At 42.4% G+C, this 19,711-nt stretch overlaps 2 protein-coding genes across 2 annotated transcripts; both read left to right on the plus strand.

Moving 5' to 3' along the window:
• Window positions 1-345: 345 nt before the first annotated feature.
• LOC120033980 (paired mesoderm homeobox protein 2-like) lies at window positions 346-3,306 on the plus strand. Its single transcript, XM_038980381.1, has 4 exons — window positions 346-580; window positions 907-1,064; window positions 1,331-1,698; window positions 3,276-3,306. Exons 1-4 carry the CDS (start codon window positions 346-348, stop codon window positions 3,304-3,306), a joined length of 792 nt encoding a protein of 263 aa, XP_038836309.1.
• A 5,461-nt stretch (window positions 3,307-8,767) lies between these two features.
• LOC120033981 (MICAL-like protein 2) lies at window positions 8,768-19,331 on the plus strand. The gene is made up of 17 exons (XM_038980382.1): window positions 8,768-8,782; window positions 9,683-9,824; window positions 10,211-10,389; window positions 13,008-13,141; window positions 13,227-13,709; window positions 13,850-14,016; window positions 14,365-14,440; window positions 14,917-15,122; window positions 15,244-15,354; window positions 15,451-15,513; window positions 15,677-15,741; window positions 15,924-16,041; window positions 17,185-17,287; window positions 17,378-17,451; window positions 17,576-17,690; window positions 17,869-17,915; window positions 18,013-19,331. The coding sequence occupies exons 1-17, from the start codon at window positions 8,768-8,770 to the stop codon at window positions 18,111-18,113; spliced, it is 2,199 nt and encodes a 732-aa protein (XP_038836310.1). The 3' UTR covers window positions 18,114-19,331.
• The last annotated feature ends 380 nt before the right edge of the window (window positions 19,332-19,711 follow it).

The following is a 19,711-nucleotide window of genomic DNA, read 5'->3' on the forward strand; positions in this document are numbered from 1 at the left end:
TGAGTCTCCATGTCAACCTTCATCTTAGGTATCCTTCTGGATCGAGAGTCAATGTATGGCTGATGACTGCAATTCATCCCTCAGAATTGATGGTGGAAGATTCTGTGATTTCTTTCATTCTGGATCTGGTGATGTACTTCATTAACAGCCCTATTATATTTCACTCTGGTAAAGAAGCCTCAAAACTTGACTCTGCTCCATTTTGTGCCAACCTCAACAAGAATGTTTACTCTGATGTTGTGAAGTGCTCCTGAGATACGTCCCATTGTTTTGGTATCAGACTGTCCCCTTTATACCAGTGGATTGACACTTAAGACTCTGGACTCCTCTAAGAGCTTTTGGATAATGTTTGGCCCTGGGCAGTTGGTCTCCACTTTTCTACCTGCGGTCTTCCACTCCTCCGCAGCTCACTTCTTCCCTGCGTTCCCCACCAGACTGGGCTCCCCTCCACAGATCCTGATCCCTGGGTCCCTGATCAGCTATGAGTCCCTGCGGAGTTACTTGCAACCAGAGCCCTGCAAAGAGGCTCTGTTCCTGGCCACACAGGCAGCTGGGATGGGGCAGTTCACGGCCAGCATGGGTGAGTTTCTGCCTTAGAATGTCAGAATTACTGTAACTTTGGAGAACACATGGATATTTACATTCATGTGTGACAATTTATTACAGATACGTGTTGGCTTATTAGTTGGTGGAATGTGTTTTCTCATAGAGACTCATTGAGCACTATCTAATGGCAGTGTAAATGTTTACAAAAGATTTTCCTAACAGCTCCTAACTAACAATCAATTATCAAGCACGGTTAAAGAGGGCCTAATGAACGGCGGCGCTAATTATCCAATCTAGAGCCATTAGTTCCTTGTCAACCGTTGGCGATTGTGTAATTGGTGGTTGTGCTGTGCTTTCCAGATGAACAGAGGCCAGTGAAGCAGCGTCGTGCGCGGGCCAACTACAGCAGCTGGCAGCTGGAGGAGCTAGAGAAGACCTTTGAGACCACCCACTACCCTGACGTCTTCATGAGGGAAGCCCTGGCCCTCAGACTGGACCTCATCGAGGCCAGAGTGCAGGTACGGTCCCAACACCCTCTTCCTTACAAACCATTTTCACTAATGCATGAACTCTGATTTCTAGAAGCCATCTTTGTTTCTATCAGCTTTCATGCCACAATGTTACTGTATTTTATATATATAAACAAATATTATTTGTTTATGACTACATCAAAAAACTGTTCAATCTAGTGGATACTGAATTTCTTTTCGAAACTAATGTTTTGCATTGTAAGAGATTTCACTCTCTCATATTCTACATATTACATTGGTTCTATTTTCACCAGGTGTGGTTTCAGAACCGCCGGGCTAAGATGCGGAGGCAGCTAAAGTTGCAGGGCCAGCTAGGAGAGCCATTTCCCAGGAAGAACAATGCTGAGGACACAACAGACAAACCCAACAAGAGCTTACCGGAGCTAGAGAACTCTGACGGCGAGCACTGGGTGAGGAGGCAGGAGAAAGGAAGCTATCCCTGGACTAAAGTACCTCGTTCTGCTGTGGTGACCACCCCCATACAGGGTATGATTCAGGGGCCAGCAGGGGAATGGGAGGGGATGGAGGGGCCCAGTCCAGAAGAGTTCCGCTGCTGTAGCATTGCCAAGCTGAGGGCCAAGGCCAGGGAGCACGAGGCTGAGATCCACAGCACTGTGGCCAGGTCAGGAGGAGGAGAGACATCAGCACTGCAGACACAAACACAGAACACTGACGACAGAGAGAGCAACTGATATGGCTCTTTCTCTCTGCATGGCTTTGCAAACAGGTCCCTAAGACCTCATTATGGTTGAGGCAACTTGCCTAAATACCCCATCCTTGGTTTTATTCATTCTGTTATTCAATGAGGATATGAACTAACATTTACAAAAGGTGCTGATTTTTTGTTTAATATTATATGAATGTATTGTGTTTTGAAATACCATTATTTTTCTGTACTGGACAACTTTTTCTATCAACAATCACGCTAAACGTGTATTTTAAATGCTCAGACTAGGAAGAGGTGAATGCTTTCCAAAATATATAGTATATCCATAATAACATCTTATAAATATATAGTATATCCACAGCAACATCTTATAAATATGTAGTATATCCACAGTAACATCTTATAAATTAATAGTATAGCCATAGTAACATCTTATAAATATATAGTATATCCATAGTAACATCTTATAAATATATAGTATATCCATAGTAACATCTTATATATAGTATATCCATAGTAACATCTTATAAATATATAGTATATCCATAGTAACATCTTATAAATATATAGCATATCCATAGTAACATCTTGAAATATTATCCTTAATGTTTCTTTACACTTTGGCTGAACAATTTCAGTTTCTATCATGAACTATCTTGAACTCTTGAACACATGAAACAAAGATAACATTGTTATCGTTTCACATTCCCCACTGAGGTGGTTCATTTTATTTAACCTTTATTTATCCAGGTGAGTCAATTCAGAATAAATTCATGATTTTTCACACCTAAATAAATCTGTACATAATAGATGTAAAACTCTGATATACAGTCCTGACCTTCATCCATCACCTCAGGGTCTTTAGATATTCTGCTGTATTACTGGTGACTAAATGCTCTTACATTAGCCATCAGATTAGGGTCAAAATCAAAAGAGGAAACGCTCTGATGACTTCTCAATGATCTCATCGATGACAAGCCCAACCCTGGCCGGGGCTATCCTATTACCTTCACTGCAGACCGAGAGGCAGGATGTCTGCGTGCTGCCACAGGCCCTCGCAGGAAACAATGGAAGTGGCTGAAAAATGACTGCCCCCAATGACAGGAACGCCTTCTGAAGATTACGAGGCAAAAACATGTTGTTTTTTAGCTAAGAAAGATAAACTTTTTACAACAGTGCTGTCATTTAAATACATCAGAGAGGCTATCACTGTTTGTATATTTTATCAGTATTGTCGAAATGTATATCAAGATGACTCACATATTGTATCGTCTTGAGCTATACTGTATATCGATGTTTTAAAAAAGTACAGTCGGCTAAAACATATTTACATGATGGGACTATAAGAATAGCCTGTATCAGGCCGTGCTTCTACACCTGCATTGCTTGCTGTTTGGGGTTTTAGGCTGGGTTTCTGTACAGCACGAAGGGCTATATAAAATAAACTTGATTTGATTTGATATCATCATTAACACTACTTTTCCAGAGTTGGCACTATTTGTCCTACTAAACCGTATTATGTTGATTTTCAGACCATGGAAAGAGCAGCTGTTCCAAGTCTAATGGATTTTCAGCCTCACAGTCAGAGCACTTCCTTCGGGCTTAGACGTTGGCCTTTTTTGTATAGCCAATCTCCTGTATGACATGAACAGCCTTTAGTTCTGTGGAAGAAACATGGGATATGACACCGTGGGGCGACGCACAATTGGCATAGCGTCGTCCGGGTTAGGGAGGGTTTGGCCGGTAGGGATATCCTTGTCTCAGTATGTAAAATGTAATAAAATGTATGCACTCTACTGTAAGTCGCTCTGGATAAGAGCGTCTGCTAAATGACTAAAATGTAAATGTAATGACACCACTTGGCCAAGGTCACTGCAAATTCCAATGCAGAATCTGGGGATATGAATAGGGAGTTGGAAGGATTGTAATGAAAGGAGAATGTAAATCTTGAGTACAGGGCCGGCCCTATCCTTTTGGGGGCCCTTTTGACAGCGGAGAGAAACATTTTAAGTTTTTAAGTTAATTTCCTGCAATTCTACACATTTTGCCATGGGGCGGAGAGGAAAATGTGCCGTTTTACAAATCATTTACTGAAATTCTACATATTTTGCCATGACTTATAGCATGTTAATATGATATCTGATTGAGAGTGACTAACAAAATCAAAGGGGGGCCCCTGGAGGTAAGGGCCCCTGCACACACCGGTTGGTAATTAATTTGCCCATGACTACAAGTTTAGATAGCTGGGTAGACTAACTTACCAATCTAAAAAATGCTAGCTGACGAGCTAATTGAGTGACTGACATAGCAAGAGGAAAACTGCTAATGCACAACGCATGACATTGCATCTTGTGTATTCTACTATTCTAAAGCTCAACATTAAGTTGAGTCCTCGATGTCACTTATGCCCAGGGCCGGCTCTGCTTGAGTGTTAGTTTGAGTCTTCTGTATGTTTTCAGAAGTCTCTCTGTAGTCTAACAGTGCCCCCCTCTGGTAATGAAATCTCTTCTCCTTTCATGGGCCTTTTATCAGTTAGATTTGCTCACCTCCTCCGTCCTCTCTTGTCTCCTTTGTAAAGGGAAAAAGTTAATCGAGGACAGTCGGCGAGGAGGGTGAACGTGGATGGAAATGCGCTTACTTGAAATGATACGGTCCTTCTCCACTGACTCGTCATTAGGAAAATTACGTTTACTGGGGTGGATCCCAAAATAAGTGTAAAGTGATCAAAACAAGTTAAGTTGGATTTTATAGATAAAACAAACAACAAGTAGAACATTGTTTTTAAACATGTGCATGTTTTTCTCCTCTGACAAATCAAAACGCTGATTCAAAGGGGGTGAGGAAGATTTCAAAACCCTTCCGCAGTAAGATACACATGAATATCCTTGATGAAAATTGGCTATCTAGAAGGGGAGGACACTCTTTCGTTTGCCTACTAATGACTTGACACACTCTTGACCAGTTATAGGTTTCCTGGTCATGGAGGAGAGAGGACAGAGGACGGTCTTTTGCCCAAATGAGAAAACCCCATAGGTATTATTATAACTGTATGTATATTCATTGTCAGCAGGATATTTATTGCCCGTGTGCATTTGCTTCAGTAATAATTAAACTATCCATATCTTTATATTCTGTAGATCAAGGTCTGGTAACACATATTTTGCTATTATGTTAAAACAATGAATATAAAAAAACATGTTAATACAACGTTTTAGTGTAATTACAGTGTTACTACACACGTTTTTCCCAATGTATTTTGTTTTCTTTTTTTGGTATGTTGTTCCTACTTTGCATTAGGCTACTTGTATTATCTACACCAAGTAAAACGTTTTTTTGCTGTTTGTAAATATATCAATGTCCATCTAATCTAAAACCTCCCGGGTGGCGCAGTGGTCGCAGTGCTAGCTGCGCCACCAGAGTCTCTGGGTTCGCGCCCAGGCTCTGTCGCAGCCGGCCGCAACCGGGAGGTCCGTGGGGCGACGCACAATTGGCATAGCGTCGTCCGGGTTAGGGAGGGTTTGGCCGGTAGGGATATCCTTGTCTCAGTATGTAAAATGTAATATGTAAAAAATGTAAAATGTAATAAAATGTATGCACTCTACTGTAAGTCGCTCTGGATAAGAGCGTCTGCTAAATGACTAAAATGTAAAAATGTAAATGTAATCTCTTTGTAGACTATGCATCTAGTTGAGGTTGTCGAGATCTTGGTGGCTCAGTTTCTCCTATGTTGGGTCATACTCAAATTTCAAAAAAGTTCTTCTTGATTGTTGTCCAATCTCAATTAGAGAGTATCCCCCAGTCACTCCATCTTCATTTGGGCCCATCTCATTTGGGTCAAATTTGAAACCACCATTGGTGACCCAAAATGGGTCAGTGGGTCTGGATTCTGGGTTAATTCGTTTCATGGAGACTTTAAGCCTCTTCCGAGTTTGCAACATGTCACTTAAAATATGTATCATTGGTTTCTTGAATGAAAATGCCCCATATGCAAATGAGCAAACAAGGGCTCAGCCGAATCTTTTGTATTCATAGCCTAATTGAGTTGCTCATTAAGGCTTCAACACTAATGTCTGCTCATTAGTGCGTTAATGTAGCCTATTTTGTCCATGAAAATTATAATGATATTAAAACCACACAGACTTCAACAATAGTGTAAACATTGATTATATATATATATATTTCTATACCAATGATTACCTCTCTGAAATAGACTATTCAGGACATAATGCAAAATGAATAATTGATAACCGGACAGACACTTAAAAGGACCGATTAATTGCCAACACTGTGATTATTAAAAAGTGCAATTATGTCACGGTGTAAAATGATAATTAACAGCGTTAATTAGGCTAGTGAACCAAAGCCTCGCCCCCTTGCGTCACGCCAATATACTTTTTCATGAGATATGCAATGGTAGCATATCAGTCGCGAGCATCAGCTGATGATTGAGCACTGAATAGTTTGAACGGGCTTTACTTTCTTGGTAATCGGTATCTTGCTTTCTACTACCTGTACATCACCTGAAATAAGACATCACACCCACTGGTTGCATACTTCTCGTTTGTATAGATATTTTTTCGGAAGTCAATTATTTGACAGGACGCGCTCCGGGAAGGATGGCTGCCATCAAGGCGCTTCAACAGTGGTGCAAACTTCAGTGCGATGGGTACCGCGATGTGGCTATCCTCAACATGACAACTTCTTTTAGGGACGGGTTGGCGTTCTGTGCGCTTATCCATAAGTACAGACCGGACCTAATGTAAGCATTATAATGACTTAAAATACAGATTTGGGTGAAGAATTGATGTCTAACGTAATGGTTAATCAGGTGCAACAGATCATTAGCAGCTGCAAACAATCAATACTTACAAACACTTCGATGGGCATTCGCTGTTAAAGTTAAAGTTAGTTAAAACTTGTAATATTTTGAATCATATTATGAATAACCGACCTCGGTGTTTCCAAAACTCGGTGCACGTTTTTATTTTTGCCATAACACTACACAGCTAATTTCAAATGATCAAAACTTGATTAGTTGACTTGAATCAGCTGAGTAATGTTAGGGCAAAAACCAAAACGTGTAACGTTACCGAGTTTGGGAAACCTTAGCCTACTGTCGCCGTACCTTTATCATAACCAAACAACATTTAATGTTTTTGTCATTTAGTCTTCTACTTTGCAAACACATGTTGTAGCTTAGACTATAGCTTCAAATCATGATTTAGAAAAGTAATGTTCTCATGTAACGTTAGGCATAATGTAATCCCTTGAACACTACATACAATAGAAACGAAGCGCTATTTGCTATCATGTTCTATTTATTTTGAAGGAAAGTATTCCCAGTGGCTTCCTGTCTAACAATGGTGTCGGGAATCCCTCTAGCGTCCCTTTAGCCAGAGGATTGACAACATTTTGGTTGCAATTTTTTTATTTAATCTATATTTATCTAGGCATGTTCATAAATTAGGCTAGATTAGCATAGGAAAATATTCATAAGGAATGTTCCTTTTTTTTTTTTTCTACAATAGTTTCATGTAGGTATGCATGTGATCCTCTATTTTTAATCAATACATTGCATAATGTCACATGAATGGAAATAAAATGTGCCGTAGTCAAATTCTTTACAGAGTTTCCAGGTTAGGTCAAACATCATTCTTGTTTAACAAGAGAACACATTTGATTTTATGTACTAAATGTCTGAAACAGAAAGAAACCTCACAGCATAACCTTTCCCACAAGATTTCTTGCTGTACTAGTGGACTAGAATATTATCTTTGATGTATCCCAGAAACCTTGTTATTTTCCTTGAACAGGGCAGTTAGTCACCCAAATTCACACGAGAATAACCTTTGATCAACCTCCACAATGTGAATTATTCATTTCCCTGTGTTCTATATCCAGAGACTACGACGCCTTGAATAAAGAGGATGTTTTTGACAACAACAACTTGGTAAGATTTACTGTGTATTTATGCATGTAACATTACAGTTAAAGGTTGTACATTGACATGACCATACTGAACTGTTTGGCAATCTTATCAGGAAGTCAGTTGGTTTGTGTTTGAGGGGATTGCATTGTTAGAAATGCATCAAGCCCTTTGTAACATTCAGGCCTATTTTTATTTGCTAAGTCTCCAAAGGACTAGAATTGTGCACAAGTCAATTCATGGTTATTTTTGATAAATACCTCAAGTGTTTCTATTGAACTGGGGCAAACACATTTTGCTCTGAAGGGTGATGATGTTGAATGCAACTCATGAAAATAATGTGATGGCTCACCATAAACGTGACCTATTGCTTGTAGCATGCATAGTATGTAAAAGCAGAACGTCTTTCCCAGTTGATAACTGAACAACATCTATTCCTAGGATTTCATGTGCCAGGCAAGGTTATTCAAATACCAACTGTAGTTTGGGAAAGCATCTCTGCTTGGGGTCCTATACAAGGTCTGTCCCATGTTGCTGTTTTATTGTGAGGAGAATGTCATCTGCGAGTTGTACGGAGCGTGTCAAGTCAGTGTGTGTTACACTGCCTAACAATTCACTTGGTAGTGACTTTGGCTTGTTACACTCATTTCTATTGATACTTCGACAGATGCCGGCTTAACTATTAACACCTGAAGAACATTAGATACTATGTTTGACTGGATTGTTTTTAACTTGTTAACTCTTTGGAGTTATTTGACCAACTGTTTTGCCCCCCCCCCCCTCTATTTCCTTCATAGCAGGAAGTGTGTTAGGACTGTTAGGATAAGAATGAGTCAAACAGCAGCACAGCTGGGACTTGTCCATAATTTAGTCATTCTCTCTGTGCTGGTTTCCTCAGATTTTGAGGATTACAGACCTCATAGTGTTCTATGCTCTCCAGGATCTGTTGCAAAACACTAGCTGCTAGTCGTGCCGATTCCCCCACAGCGTCTGTTAAGAACCTGAGTACCAGAAGAGGCTCCCTGGGTTATTCATTATGAATGAGGCTTACTGTTATCCGTGGGCCACTCGATCCGCACGATAAAGGTCCATTTACAAATGTTAGACAGTATGGTGAGACCACACTGCTTGGGGGGTTGCATAAGAATAACATGTTTTAAGCCACAAAGAAGAGTTTCGTTTTTTTTCTTCTTCTCCGTTTTAGTAAAGCTCGTTTATTTGACCAACCAACTAGGAAGGAGTTCCCCCATGGTGGAGTACAAACACCAATGTTGTGTAGCTACTTCTTTTTATTCTGAGGTAATCCCATACACATTGACAGTAGTCCTCTTTATTTCATGACAAGGAGGTCCCAGTCCTTCATGTGTGTGTCAGGTTTCTCTCAGTGGTGGGTATCTGTCACTACAGACTCAAATATGCATTTGTTTTGTCCAGACTCTGTTTTGTTACAGTACAGCAACAATGGGCAGTTCCGTTTCTGTTATACAGAGAATCTGGCCTTTCTCCTCCTGCTCCAACACGAACGGATATGCCATTCTGCAAGGCTGTACTTTAACATTTTAATGAGCACATCCAGGTTGATCCCAAACAATGCCCCGTTGTCCTTCTCCCTCCTTGTTCCCAGGGCTGAGTGTGCACAGGAAATGTGCTATTCATTATTCACCCCGTGTCCAAACCTCCCCGGCATGGGGCCACAAACAGCTGCTGGCTGGACTACACTATTTTCTATTTCTGAAGACACCATTTTGTCTGGCTTATGTTTACAGTTAAATTAAGTAGCTGCTTTGTATATTAAGAAACCCTCAAGAACATTGGGAAAGTGTTATTCAAATGTTGTTAGATTTTTCCTTATTACCTCTGCTTTGTAAATGTTTAAAAAAAAGTTAACGTTGTAAATTTTTACAAACTTATGTGTTCTGCTTGCTAGGGGGCACTCCAATACACCTGACCCCTCTTGTTGTCTCTATGGCTTTAGGGTTGGTTAATAAAACAAGTGTTTATTTCTAACTTCAGGCTTTCCGCGTTGCGGAGGACAAGCTGGGGATTGCTGCTCTGCTGGATGCAGAGGACATGGTGGCCCTGAGGATCCCAGACCGACTGAGCATCCTGACCTACGTCTCCCAGTACTACAACTACTTCCACGGACGCAACCCTAGTAAGACTGTCTGACTTGAGGCAGCTTTGTTACATTGTAGCACTAGCCTATATGTTGCACTATACGTGTTGTTTCCTTTCCTAGTGAGGTGTTCCTTAAGGTGATTGTGGGAAATAAACAGATGTGTTAAATCGGGTGAAAACATTGCTTCAAACCCGTTTAGTGTAATGTGCCTGTCCTTACAATCAGTAGTACATTTAAAACTTGTCAAATGTTTTTGTTTTTCAAATATTTTATGGTTATTGGTTTATAAGATATTGTATATCCAAACTATTTCAGTTTCACATGCACAAAGAATCTCTACTGAGCTACTGGTTCAGGTATTGTAGACTAGAGTATTGTGGCTCAACCCTCTGATTTCTGATGGCCAATGTTGTTTTTTCCAGTTGGAGGGGTGGGTGCTGTGAAAAGACCAGCAGAGGGCTCCAAGGAGGAGCCGTGTGGAAAGAAGAATCTCCCGGTGGTGGCCAAAACCATAGTGTCTAAAATGGCCATAGAGAATCGCCCACCTCCCTCCTCTCTCATGGTGAAAACCTCCCCCAAAGCAACCAGAGCTGCTGTTCAGGTTAGGAGTACAAATGGTTCTTTAATGTCTATTTAAAAAAATATGTATTTATATTTATCAGATGTTTGACAGGCATACATTTAGGTGAACTACTGAATATACACTATATATACAAAAGTATGTGGACACCCCTTCAAATTAGTGGATTCGGCTATTTCAGCCACACCCGTTGCTGACAGGTGTATAAATTCAAGCACACAGCCATGCAATCTTTGTAGACAAACATTGGTAGTGGAATGGCCTTACTGCAGAGCTCAGTGACTTTCAATGTGGCACTGACATAAGATGCCACCTTTCCAACAAGTCAGTTTGTAAAATGTCTGCCCTGCTAGAGCTTCCCCAGTCAACGGTAAGTGCTGTTATTGTGAAGTGGAAATGTCAAGGAGCAACACTGGCTCGGCTGCGATGTGGTCAGTCAAACAAGCTCACAGAACAGGACTGCCGAGTACTGTAGTGTGTAAAAATCGTCTGTCCTCGGTTGCAACACTCACTACAGAGTTCCAAACTGTCTCTGGATACAACGTCAGCACAAGAACTGTTCATAGGGAGCTTCATGAAATGGGTTTCCATGGCTGAGCAGCCACACACAAGCTTAAGATCACAATGCCAAGCGTTGGCTAGAGTGGTGTAATGTTCGCCACCATTGGACTCTGGAGCAGTGGATATGCTTTCTCTGGAGTGACGAATCAGGCTTCACCATTTGGCAGTCCGACGGATGAATCTGAGTTTGGCCAGGAACGCTACCTGCCCCAATGCGTAGTACCAACTGTAAAGTTTGGTGAAATAATGGTCTGGGGCTGTTTTTCATGGTTTGGGCTAGGCCCCTTAGTTCCACTGAAGGGAAATCTTAATGCTGGTTTGTCAAGCTCTGTGTGGAAAAACCTGACTGGCCTGCACAGACCCCTGACCTTAACCCCATCGAACACCTTTGGGATGAATTGGGCCGCCGACTGCGAGCCAGGCCTCATCACCCAACATCAGTGCCCGAACTCACTTATGCTTTTGTGGCTGAATGGAAGCAAGTTCCTGCAGCAATGTTCCAACATGTAGTGGAAAGCCTTCCCAGAAAGGTGGAGGCTGTTATAGTAGTAAAGGGGGACCAACTCCATATTAATGCCCATGATTTTGGAATGAGATGTTTGACGAGCAGGTGTCCATACTTTTGGTCATGTGTATCTAAACTCAGCAAAAAAACAAAACGTCCCTTTTTCAGGACACTGTCTTTCAAAGATAAGTCGTAAAAATCCAAATAACTTCACAGATCTTCATTGTAAAGAGTTTAATAAACACTGTTTCCATGCTTGTTCAATGAACCATAAACAATTAATGAACATGCACCTGTGGAATGGACGTTAAGACAATAACAGCTTACAGACGGTAGGCAATTAAGGTCACAGTTATGAAAACTTAGAACACTAAAGAGGCCTTTCTACTGACTCTGAAAAACACTAAAAGAAAGATTCCTAGGGTCCCTGCTCACCTGTGTGAATGTGCCTTAGGCATTCTGCAAGGAGGCATGATGACTGCAGATGTGGCCAGGGCAATAAATTGCAATGTCCATACTGTGAGGTTCCTAAGACAGGGAGATAGGATGGACAGCCCATTGTCCTCGCAGTGGCAGACCACGTGTAACAACACCTGCACAGGATCGGTACATCACACCTGCGGGACAGGTACAGGATGGCAACAACAACTGCCTGAGTTACACCAGAAATGCACAATCCCTCCATCAATGCTTAGGCTGAGAGAGGCTGGACTGAGGGCTTGTAGGCCTGTTGTAAGGCAGGTCCTCACCAGACATCACTGGCAATAACGTCGCCTATGGGCACAAACCCACCATCGCTGGACCAGACAGGACTGGCAAAAAGTGCTCTTCACTGACGAGTCGTGGTTTTATCTCACTGGGGGTGATGGTCAGATTCGCGTTTCTCGTCGAAGGAATGAGCGTTACACCGAGGCCTGTACTCTGGAGCGGGATCGAGGGTCCGTCATGGTCTGGGGCGGTGTGTCACAGCATCATCGGACTGAGCTTGTTGTCATTGCAGGAAATTTCAATGCTGTGCGGTACAGGGAAGACATCCTCCTCCCTCATGTGGTACCCTTCCTGCAGGCTCATCCTGACATGACCCTCCAGCATGACAATGCCACCAGCCATACTGCTCGTTCTGTGAGTGATTTCCTGCAAGACAGGAATGTCATTGTTCTGCCATGGCCAGCGGAGCTCAATCCCATTGAGCATGTCTGGGACCCCCACCACAGAAATGTCCGGGAACTTGCAGGTGCCTTGGTGGAAGAGTGGGGTAGCATCTCACAGCAAATCTGGTGCAGTCAATGAGAAGATACACAGCAGTACTTAATGCAGCTGGTTGCCACACCAGATACTGACTTTTGATTCTGACCCCCCCCCCCCCCCCCCCTTGTTCAGGGACACATTGTTCCATTTCTGTTAGTCACATGTCTGTGGAACTTGTTCAGTTTGTCTCAGTTGAATCTTGTGTTCATACAAATATTTACACATGTTAATTTTGCTGAAAATAAACGCAGTTGGCAGTGAGGACGGTTTCTTTTTTTTTGCTGAGATTACATGACAAACACTTTTTTTCTTCTCTCCTCCACAGAAGACTGAAGTTTTGGTGGAGAGCTCCAATAAGACAGGCACTCTCAGCAGTAAATGTGTTGTGTGCAAATGCCACGTTCATCTGGTCCAACGGCACTTTATCGAGGGGAAGCTTTACCACAGGAGCTGCTTCAAGTAAATGTCCACTTTAAACATAGAAAGCAGCTCCATCATTATGGTTAAAACGTGTTGACACCTTTTATGTTGCACCTTTCACTAGGTGCAGTGAATGCTCCATCATCCTCCTGGCTGGGGCCTATAAACCAGGGAAGGAGCCAGGTATCTTCAGCTGTAATGATGACCAGAACACTAAGAATGGCTGCAACGAGCCTCCCTCTGGGGTTGTCATCCAAACCGGATGCCCAAGCGCCAATGTTGAATCCAAAAGTGACACCAGCAGAGTCCAGTCTGTCTCCCGCTCCACCTCTGTGCCTGTGGAGACCACCACCCCAGCTCCCCAACCCTGGACCAGCTCGGCCCAGAGAACCCAGGCAGCACGGCAGAGGTTCTTCCAGTCATCTACCTCAGCCCCAGAGGGCCCCTCCAGCAGCCAGAAGCCCCCAGCCCCCTCAGGACTGCCGAGGGTACCCCTGAGTCCTGAGGAAGAGAAGAACCGAGCCAGGGCTGTCATTACCCAGAAACTAGTTGAAGCGAACTGCAACAACAATAACACCAGATACTTTGTTATCCGACCAGCAGAAAGGTGAGAAAAGGCCTATGGGTTTACCTACAGGCTTTTAGTCTTGGTTAAGTGTGCACAGCCACAGTTCATATCATTTTGTGGATGTCAGCTAATACTAAATGTACACTTCCAAACCTAATGGTGATAGTATTGCTTCCCAGGTTTGGAGATGTGCTAAGCTCAGCTGACCTCCCCAGCTGGAAGCAGGCTAAATGTGGGCCAGGCACAGCAGGACAACTCTTCACCAGCCCCACCAGCGATAAGGAATTGCTTAACACCGTCAACAAAGCCAGCGCCAGACCAACAACTGTATCCTTCACCACCAAAGGCAAGCTTTTTCAATTCCACTTCATTTTCAGAAGTTTTTCTATCACGATCATGTTTTTACAATGGGTCATAGGGGAAACTTCAAAAGCTGGAACGCTTTCGATTACCTTGTTAATACAAGGGAGTAGCCGCAAACAGCATTTCCGTACAGTTGAACAAAAGTGTTTCTAAGTGCATGAAAATAAGATGAGCTGCTTGTGCATTAGCAGTCTTCACTAACAGCCTTTTTTTAATTTGGTCATCCCAGCTTGTTTAGCCCTTTTTTAATATATTTTTACATAGAATTGTTACATTTGATAATGAGCTTGAATCATCCACTCTCCTTTCAAAGTGTATTTCTCTTTGGCAGTAAGTGCAGACCGTGCAGAGGCTCCTGTTAACTGGCGATCAAAGCTCAAGCCTGTTAAAAATGGACCAGGACTGAAGTAAGTCTGGACTGCTCATCAGTTATCTGTTAATCAACCACTTTCTCTTTCGAATCCTGTACATCCACACACAGGGAAGGCAGGTATTGTCACCTGGGTGAGAGATTAAATTATATATGTGATCTGGAGAGCTAACCAGTTGGGCATCTCATGTATCCACTCCTCCAGCCTCCGGATTCATCCTGCCTCGCCCTGCTCTGTTATGGCTGATTGGCTCAAATTGCAGCCACTCTCCTCCCCCATCCTCACAAGTCCCAAGGAGTGCTATGCCTGAAATTAACCCTAGTGCAACACTAACTAGTTTCCCAGAGTTCCCTCTGATGACCCCTCCACTGTTCTCACCTCCATTATTTCTAAATATTTAAGGTGAGGTTGAATGTTCTGTTTGTACATACTGTATGTTCAATCCAAAATGGTTGTTTTTCAGGGGAAAGTCCAATATTTTCCTGCTCCTTACATACACCCTCTTTCTCCAGGACCTCTGACTCTGAGGACCAAGCAATCATTGTTGAGCAACCCAAACCTGAAGCCATCTCGAAGTCTTTCGCTACTAGTATCATCGTCAACATCAGCTCTACCGCTCCTCCGATTCCCCCAGCAGCCTTCACCCCTCCTCCACCTGGCCCGGTGTCTCACAGAGCTCTGTCTCCCAAGCAGCCCCGTTGCAGCTCTGGAGGCTTGGGTACATGTTTTTTTTATTATCCTCTATAGTAGGCAGAGTAGTGATTAGTGTCTCGTAAATTATTGAGTAAACATTTTCGATGACTTGTTGGGGTTTTAAATTATCGCGCTTCACCTTCTAGGTACTAAAAATGGGAATTATTCTACTCCTCTGTTGTCCACTCCTCCCCTGGTTCCTGTCTGGCACAGGGTTCCCACTCCCAATAAGCATCACCACAGCTCTGCGGGATCGGGTAAAGACAAGAACTCCGTTCAGTGATTGCATCGCAACAATGTATTTGGAGTCTATATTGCAGTTTATTAATCGGTTACATTTGGGTTTTTTTTAGGCTCAACGGATGGCAATTATTCTCCCCCTATGTCTCCTAAACAGCCTCGCCAGGGTTCCACAGGTTAGACTGGGCCTTCACTTTCTATTACCAGACATTGTCTCAACCATTGATGTTTTTGTTATGTCTTAGCCTGTTTATTTTCAGAAGTTGAGTCTTATGTGACAATGGCTCCCTGAGTGTCAGCCATCAAATATGTAATAATCCTATTTTATCTACCTCTTAGGCTACAAAAATGGAAAGTATTTGTCACCCACCAACACCTCCCAGTCTGAAACAAGGTGCCCCTCAGTAAGTTGTCAGTTATGTCTCGTACATAAATAGTGGCATGTTACTAGAGCTTATCAGAGGCAATAACTATCCTATGTGAAAATATGTAATATTCTTATGAAATTCAGGTCATAGTTAAATAATTACACAGGATTAGCAATTGGTGGTGACACAATGTTTTTTTTTGTTTTGTTCAATGTAAGTCCCATCACATCCCTATGGACCAGATAGTGAAGGAGCTGCGTGAGATTGAAGACAGCCTGGGTGACTTGGAGAGAAAGGGGGTGGAGATGGAGAAGAGGCTTCGCAGCTGTGAGGAAGGTACTTTCCAAGGGACTGCCCTTTACTCCCAGTGTCACTCCTTCCTTTGTTGATGTTGACTAATAGCTTTTGTTCATTTGCCAAAGCAAGTGGGAGAGGTCCTCTGCATACACTTTCTCCCTTTGACATTTTAGTTAAGTTATTGGTTTCGGCACTAGTCTGGCCTTTGAAGGACTTAACTGTGTGCAGAATCGCTTGTCGTTTATATTAAAGAAGACGGACCATGTTTCAACCCTAACTGGGTATTTTTTCAGGACAGGATTTTGAAGGACACCATGGGAGAATCTCAATTGCTTACTCCTCGCCTCCTCAACCCATTGGATGAGAAAGCCAGAAGCCCCTCCCCTCTGACTTTCTCCTCCAATGGGTTTTGAGAAGGGGAGAGGATGCAAGGAGAATGCAATTGAGATTCTCCCACTCTATCAAAGTTTATTTCCAAGATAACTTCCAAATAGACCAGCCTTTATGATTAGATATTTATTAATGTACTTCAATTGAAATGGCCCAGTCCCTCCACTTCTCAGTTTTGAGTTGTGCTCTGATGGTGAGCATGTTATCCCTGCTAGCCCACCTGGGACTTTACACAGAAATCCAAACCCACACAGCCTGGAGGGGAGAGGTGTGACTACTGAACAGGTTCCATTTCCCTCCACGGCCCAATGAGGTGAGAGGCGGGCACAGCCCACATGGGGGCACCTTCTCCCTCTCTGATACTATCCATCCCCCTTGAGTGATAGAGAGGTGGTAGTGAAGAGCTGACCAGCCCCAGAGACTGGCTGCAGACAGAGTAGGAGCAGTAGGAGGGCCTGATTGCTCTGCTCAAGGTCACCATCTGGGCACGGTTATATTAATATTATTATCTGGTTCACTGCTTTACTCCCTCACTTCTTACATGCTCCTGGCTGTCCTGCTGATAGGAGGCAGGGGGAGTTAATGGGACTCTTCTCTCTGTCCCAGGCCAGTTTGTACTATTGGTTGTGGCTGGTGTGTTTGTATACACACAGCCCTTAGGCACTGACAAAGGCTCAATGTGCATGTTGTACTGGAACAATGTGATTTCATTTTGTTCATAAGTCTTGCACAAATAAATGTCATTTATTTTATGTATTGCCAATGAACTTCCTTGACACTGGCGTTTTGCAGAGGGCGAGGGGGACATTTTGATGGACCCTCTGATGGTTGACTGGTTCAACCTGATCCGAAAGAAGCAGACGTACATTAGGAGGGAGTCTGAGCTTGTGTACATGTGAGTACTTGTCAAGTTAAATGTTACCCAAATGTATATGCACTATTTTGGATTTACAATGGCTTAAACATCACTTATTGCATTTGTCAGAGCTAAGACTCAAGACCTGGAGGAGCAGCAGCCTGGGGTGGAGGGTGAGCTGCGCAGACTGTTGGAGAAACCAGGTAGGAGGCACAATGTTCACACAGCACCTCAACTGTTCACTTTACATCCCCCTAACAGATCAGCAGCTACCGTGTTGTAGTGCTCCTATGTCTAACACAGGTCTTCTTATCCCTGGTGTCACAGATCATCTAAAGTCTACAGAGGAGCGTCGGCGAGAGAGCAGGCTGATGGAGAGGTTGATGGAGATTGTGAACGGTAGAAACGCCATTGTAGAAGGACTGGATGAAGACAGGCTCAGGTAGGGAAATGTTGCAACTTTATTGCTTGTACAATTTGCTGTGAGTTGTGATCCATTTTCTTTTTTAAATGTGAGGAGAATTTCAATATCGGCAATGGTCTCAAGCGGTGACTGGAATGCCACTGAGGTCAAGCTGGATGTGTAACTTGAAAAACCTAAACATGTTCTCCATTTTTAGGGAAGACAAAGAGGATCAGCAGTTGAATGAAATGATGCAGACTCTTGGTGAGTATTTAAAGTGGTTGATCTAAAAGGCCCCTGTCTTTAAACCCTGGGATGTTCCTTGCTTAATGTCATTTCCACTCTTTGTTCTGGTGGACAGGACTTAAACAATCCAAAATCAAGAGGAAGTCTTCCTTCAAAATGCTGTTCAGACAAAGTAGTAAAAAGGTCACTGTGAGGGATCCTGGGACTACGTTTTGATTGTTCTGCTCTGGGGGGGGGGGTGAGGTAAGCGTTTTCCCATGTCTGGATTGTTTTTAATTGGGTTTATATTTTCAAGTGATACAGCGTGTGTACACCAACTTGTGTTCATGGCGGTATTGGAGCTCAGCTAATAAGTGACAAGATTGTATGTTGCTGAGCCTGAAAGATCCTGACGGTCCAAGACCAACTTTTCTTCAGCTACATATCACATCAAGTTGGTGTTTCGTCACGAAGTTTTGTTTAGAAATGTTTTTTTGTTTGAGAAGACTCTAGGCTTTCACTCTTCATTTAGTGTTGTTCTTGAGATGGGTCTCATGACACTTGACTGATCATAATGTGATGTTTTTTGTTCCTTTGCGTTACGGTGTATATCTAAGATCACAGTTTAGCTCATGGTTTGCTTAACTTTAGTATTTTTTTTCACACGTCTAGGTTGGGATTGTTGTGAAGAGGTGTTCAAGAATCACTGTTAGAATGAGTCCAATGCAAAATAATGTAACCGGTATTGTTGCACCGGATAATGGTGAAGGAGAATCCATATCACTGTTAAAGTTGTTAGTATCAAAAGAGGAGCTTGCCTTTATGAGTGATGTTTTTAGCTCCAGTATGTCTAATTTAATACCAATGTCTTTTATGCTTCCAAAAAGTATGTTATTACAAACATCGAGTAACATTTTGAGTGGAATCAGTCTGTAGACCAGTGAAGTGGTGAGCAGTGTTCTACGCTACCTCATTTGAAAGGCTGTATTTCTTCTGTCGTGCTGTAGGTGGCACCATGGTTTTACCGTACACAAACCGGGCAGGAACCTGAATCCAATTCACCACAGTACAGACAGTTAATTTCTTTTCTAATTTTATACATGCTGCAAAAAGTTCCAACTCTGCTGATGCAATAACATTGTGAAAGCTTACGTAGAACAGTAGCTTATAAACTAATGGTTGTATTGAGCTTTTAATCTTAAACCTGGTTTAATTAAACATTCTATACTAATATCTACTGAAGCATTGTTTATGCCTGGTCCATTTTATTGCAATGTTTTAAGTAAACATTGTTGGCTTTTGGAGTCATCTGTGAAAATGCTGTGAGTTATGCACAGGTCCCAATGTCTCGTGACTTTTTAAAATTTGGAAGGAATGTTAAATGATTGTGTACATAATGTGTATTTATATTTTTAATTGAATTGAGTATGCTGTCCAATAAATAATTTGAACATCCTTGGTTTTGAAAGCACTCATATCTAACTTTTTAATGTCTTGTAGAATTTAACTGTTGGCCTTTTTTTACTTTAAGCAATTCTCGGCCATGATATTTTATAGTTTCAATTAACATGTTCCTTGATAAACTGTAGGGGATGTATTTTCAATATGATTTGATTTCTTCACATGTGAGACTGTTCAGTTCCTAATGAAAAATCTAAACCGATCCTCGAGTTCTCTCTTAGAAGCACAAAGTTATGGCCTGATTTTTACTGTACAGACTACAGTCCTCATCCAACATGTTTTGGTTCTGGACCAGCTATGCCGGGACCCTACTTAAGTATCAAAGCTCAGAAGTGATCATTCAGAGCGATGTACTTTCTGGATTTAATATAGAT

This window comes from Salvelinus namaycush, chromosome 41 (assembly GCF_016432855.1).
Source record: "Salvelinus namaycush isolate Seneca chromosome 41, SaNama_1.0, whole genome shotgun sequence".
NCBI classification, from domain to species: domain Eukaryota; kingdom Metazoa; phylum Chordata; class Actinopteri; order Salmoniformes; family Salmonidae; genus Salvelinus; species Salvelinus namaycush.

Coding starts and splice junctions, on each gene's coding strand:
- LOC120033980 (XM_038980381.1), top strand. CDS start 346: ATGTTTGGCCCTGGGCAGTTGGTCTCCACTTTTCTACCTGCGGTCTTC. Junction 581..906: donor GCAGTTCACGGCCAGCATGG/GTGAGTTTCTGC, acceptor TGTGCTTTCCAG/ATGAACAGAGGCCAGTGAAG. Junction 1,065..1,330: donor TCATCGAGGCCAGAGTGCAG/GTACGGTCCCAA, acceptor TATTTTCACCAG/GTGTGGTTTCAGAACCGCCG.
- LOC120033981 (XM_038980382.1), top strand. Junction 15,123..15,243: donor TTGCAGCTCTGGAGGCTTGG/GTACATGTTTTT, acceptor TTCACCTTCTAG/GTACTAAAAATGGGAATTAT. Junction 17,288..17,377: donor GAGTCTGAGCTTGTGTACAT/GTGAGTACTTGT, acceptor TGCATTTGTCAG/AGCTAAGACTCAAGACCTGG.